This window comes from Sebastes fasciatus, chromosome 10 (assembly GCF_043250625.1).
Source record: "Sebastes fasciatus isolate fSebFas1 chromosome 10, fSebFas1.pri, whole genome shotgun sequence".
Lineage (NCBI taxonomy): Eukaryota > Metazoa > Chordata > Actinopteri > Perciformes > Sebastidae > Sebastes > Sebastes fasciatus.
The window spans coordinates 17,192,896-17,195,908 of NC_133804.1; the positions used below are offsets into that span (position 1 = coordinate 17,192,896).

Genomic DNA, 3,013 nt, shown 5'->3' on the forward strand with positions numbered 1-3,013 from the left:
AAAGTTGTAATTTTACGAGAAAAAAAGTCGTTATATTACGAGAATAAAGTCGTAATTTTACAAGAAAAAAATAGTAATATTACGAGAATAAAGTCGTAATTTTACGAGAAGAAAAGTCGTAATATTACGAGAATAAAGTCATACGTTTAACGTGTGAGTTTAGAGGGGAAATAGAGCAGCGTGCCGTCTGTAATTCTAAGCACAGGAAGGAGAAAAATAAAGAATAAACAGAAGAGAACAAAAAGATCCAAGAAAGGTAGAAAAAGTAGAAAAAGGTGAAACAATCTCCCGCCAGGAGGGGGAGACATCCTCTGGAGGACCAGAGAAATCCCGCCAAAACATATAGCAGCGTGGAAGAAGAAGCTCTCGTCCAATCACAGGCCGAGACTGGCAGCCAACCGGAAGAGGTCCAGTTCTACATTTCATCTCAAACACACGCTTCTAGAAACCTGAAACCTGCTGAAAGGTAAAGTTTGAGTTATGTTTCTCAAATCTGACTGAACAGCATGTTAGATACGCTTTAAGAGAACTGAGGTAATATGACAAAATGTTTACTAGAGGAGGCGTGCTGTTTGTTTTAGTGAAAGTCTGCTGGTTGTTTTCAGACTTCACAACAAACATCATTAAACTCAGCAGCTTCTGATTCAGTTATTCTCTCTTAAACATCATTAAACTATAGACAGCAGCTTCTGATTCAGTTCTTCTCTCTTAAACATCATTAAACTATAGACAGCAGCTTCTGATTCAGTTCTTCTCTCTTAAACATTATTAAACTATAGACAGCAGCTTCTGATTCAGTTCTTCTCTCTTAAACATCATGTCAGAGAAGCTTTCAGAAAACAATATTCATTATACATATTAACAAACTGCCTGTACTGTAATCACACTTAGTGAGATCACAGTTATAGCTACTTAGTTTACACCTGTTTCATAGTTCTGTTGGAGCCAGCAGATACTACATATATAAATATTTATTTATTACACTTTGATAGATATGTAGCCTAGACAAACTGTATTTTAAAATAAGTCCACGACAGATATTGTTTTTAAGTACAGGAAAGAGAAGAATAAAGACAACAAAAATATCCAAGAAAGGCAGAGAAGTAAAATAATCTCTCACCAGGAAGAAATATTAGGTTTAAATATAATACTAAGATAAAATAAGATATTTCTTTATTAGTCCCGCAGTGGGGAAATGTGCAGTGTACAGCAGCAAAGGGGATAGTGCAAAAAACAAGATGCATCAGCTTACACAGTGTAACAAAATATGAACCATTTAAATAGTAGGAAGTATAAAAATAGGAGCAGTATATACAGTATTGACAATAAACAGACTATTAACAAAATTGCATAAATGGAAAATGATATTGCACAGTGAGAATGAAATTCCATACTAGAGTGTAATTTGTTGTTATTCATGTTTTTGTCCTCTTCTGTCCTCTGGTTGCAGGATGTCCTGTAACACCAGTGTTACTCGTGTTAAGGTGTCCTCTGTGGGCCAGGCACAGCGAGTCCCAGTCCACCTCATGCCCTGTGAGATTGAACACAACGGTCCGGCTCAGGTCTCACAATACCTCACTGCTACCATGAAAGACGGCAAACTAGGTACACTCTCTACCAGTAGACTGGAGCTAATTGTCACCGATCCAGTTTGCATTACATACAAACAGTAGTGGAGATAAAACATATACAAATAATCACACAGATGATCAGAAAATGTGGGGATTTTCTTCATTCTTACAAGATTCAGGAGAGTAGGAAAGTCATTAGGTTCCCAAAAGCTGTCAATACACTGGTGGCCATGTTTTAATTGGACAGTCTTGCAAAGATAATATATCAACAGGACAAACCTCCTCTGGTTTTGAGCTATTTTATGCTGCTTTATCTATGTGTCTAAGGTAAATGGGGGTTCAGAAAGAACCCAGGTCAGGCAAATAATCAAAACAGCAATATAATCCACAGATTTATAAAGGTGTATCTCACGTTTTATCCCACAGTCATTTTTAGTAGGGGGGTGGAAACGGTCTCTAAAAACAATCCTTTGTGTATTTATTTCATTACAGAGAAGGCAGTGTCATTTAGAGGGCGTGGGTTGAAGGGGCAGGAGCTCAGCTGTCCACAGGGCTACACCGGCTTGGTGCTGAAAGAGATCAACAAGTCCGGCTCTGACCAAGAGGTAAACATCAATGATGTCATCTTTCACATCACAAATCCTACGCTGACCAGCAGTCTGGGTCAAACATAAGGCAAAGCACTAACTACACGGGGTGTAAAATCAGATTTTTGTGCAGGCGAGGATTTTGTCACTATGTGTACATGATGATAAATTATGTGTTTCCAGGACAGGACAGTGAAGGTGTCCTCTGTGTTTGACAAGCTGACATGCTGGAACCTGGAGACGCCTCCGAACTCTGATGATACAGTCGTGATGGCGATGGATTGGCCAGAGTTGGCTGAGGCGGTGAGAACTTTTGTTTTGTAGCCGACTTTAAAAAGGCTGTTTAATCAATGACAGTTTTTCAGTTTAATCACTTTGAAGAAGGTCAAAGGATCAGTGGTTTGTCTTATTAAGGGCAGGGTCAGTGATCTTGAGAAGCTAGCTAGAGTACACTAGATCTTTATAAATGATCCAACCTAAAAACCCAGCCCAGTGTTGTCAACTCTTTTTCAATGAAATAAGGAGCAGTGTTTCTGTGGGGGGGGAGTGACTCCCTTTGGCGTGGACTTCAGGCTTTGCAACTTTGCAGAGCTTTTACATGCACAAAGAAACTATATAACACACTAAAGGAAAGGGTAAAAGCACAAAAGCATAACAGGTCCCCTTTAAAAATAGATTTCTGGGTTGCAAAGTTGCTGTTGGAACGGTGTTGTGGCTCTGTTCTTGTATTGTTTCTCTTCAGTTGAACAAGTACGGCCAAAATTGACAAAAGCAGCTACATTGACTATTTCATTAGAATATAATTTGGACACAGACAGATTTGTGGGTGGACGCTAATATTTAGTCTCTTCACAG

At 38.9% G+C, this 3,013-nt stretch overlaps 1 protein-coding gene across 2 annotated transcripts in view; it reads left to right on the plus strand.

Moving 5' to 3' along the window:
* rnaseh2c (ribonuclease H2, subunit C) overlaps positions 1-3,013 on the plus strand; it is a 100,722-nt gene that overhangs the window by 96,551 nt on the left and 1,158 nt on the right. Inside the window, exons 2-5 of one of the 2 annotated variants that reach the window (XM_074648637.1) lie at positions 438-466; positions 1,451-1,605; positions 2,064-2,176; positions 2,342-2,461. In XM_074648637.1, the coding sequence (XP_074504738.1) occupies positions 1,452-1,605; positions 2,064-2,176; positions 2,342-2,461 (387 nt within the window). In that variant the 5' untranslated portion in view covers positions 438-466; position 1,451. Of the gene's footprint in view, positions 1-308; positions 467-1,450; positions 1,606-2,063; positions 2,177-2,341; positions 2,462-3,013 lie in introns of those variants that run through there. The other variant, XM_074648636.1, reaches the window with a different exon arrangement.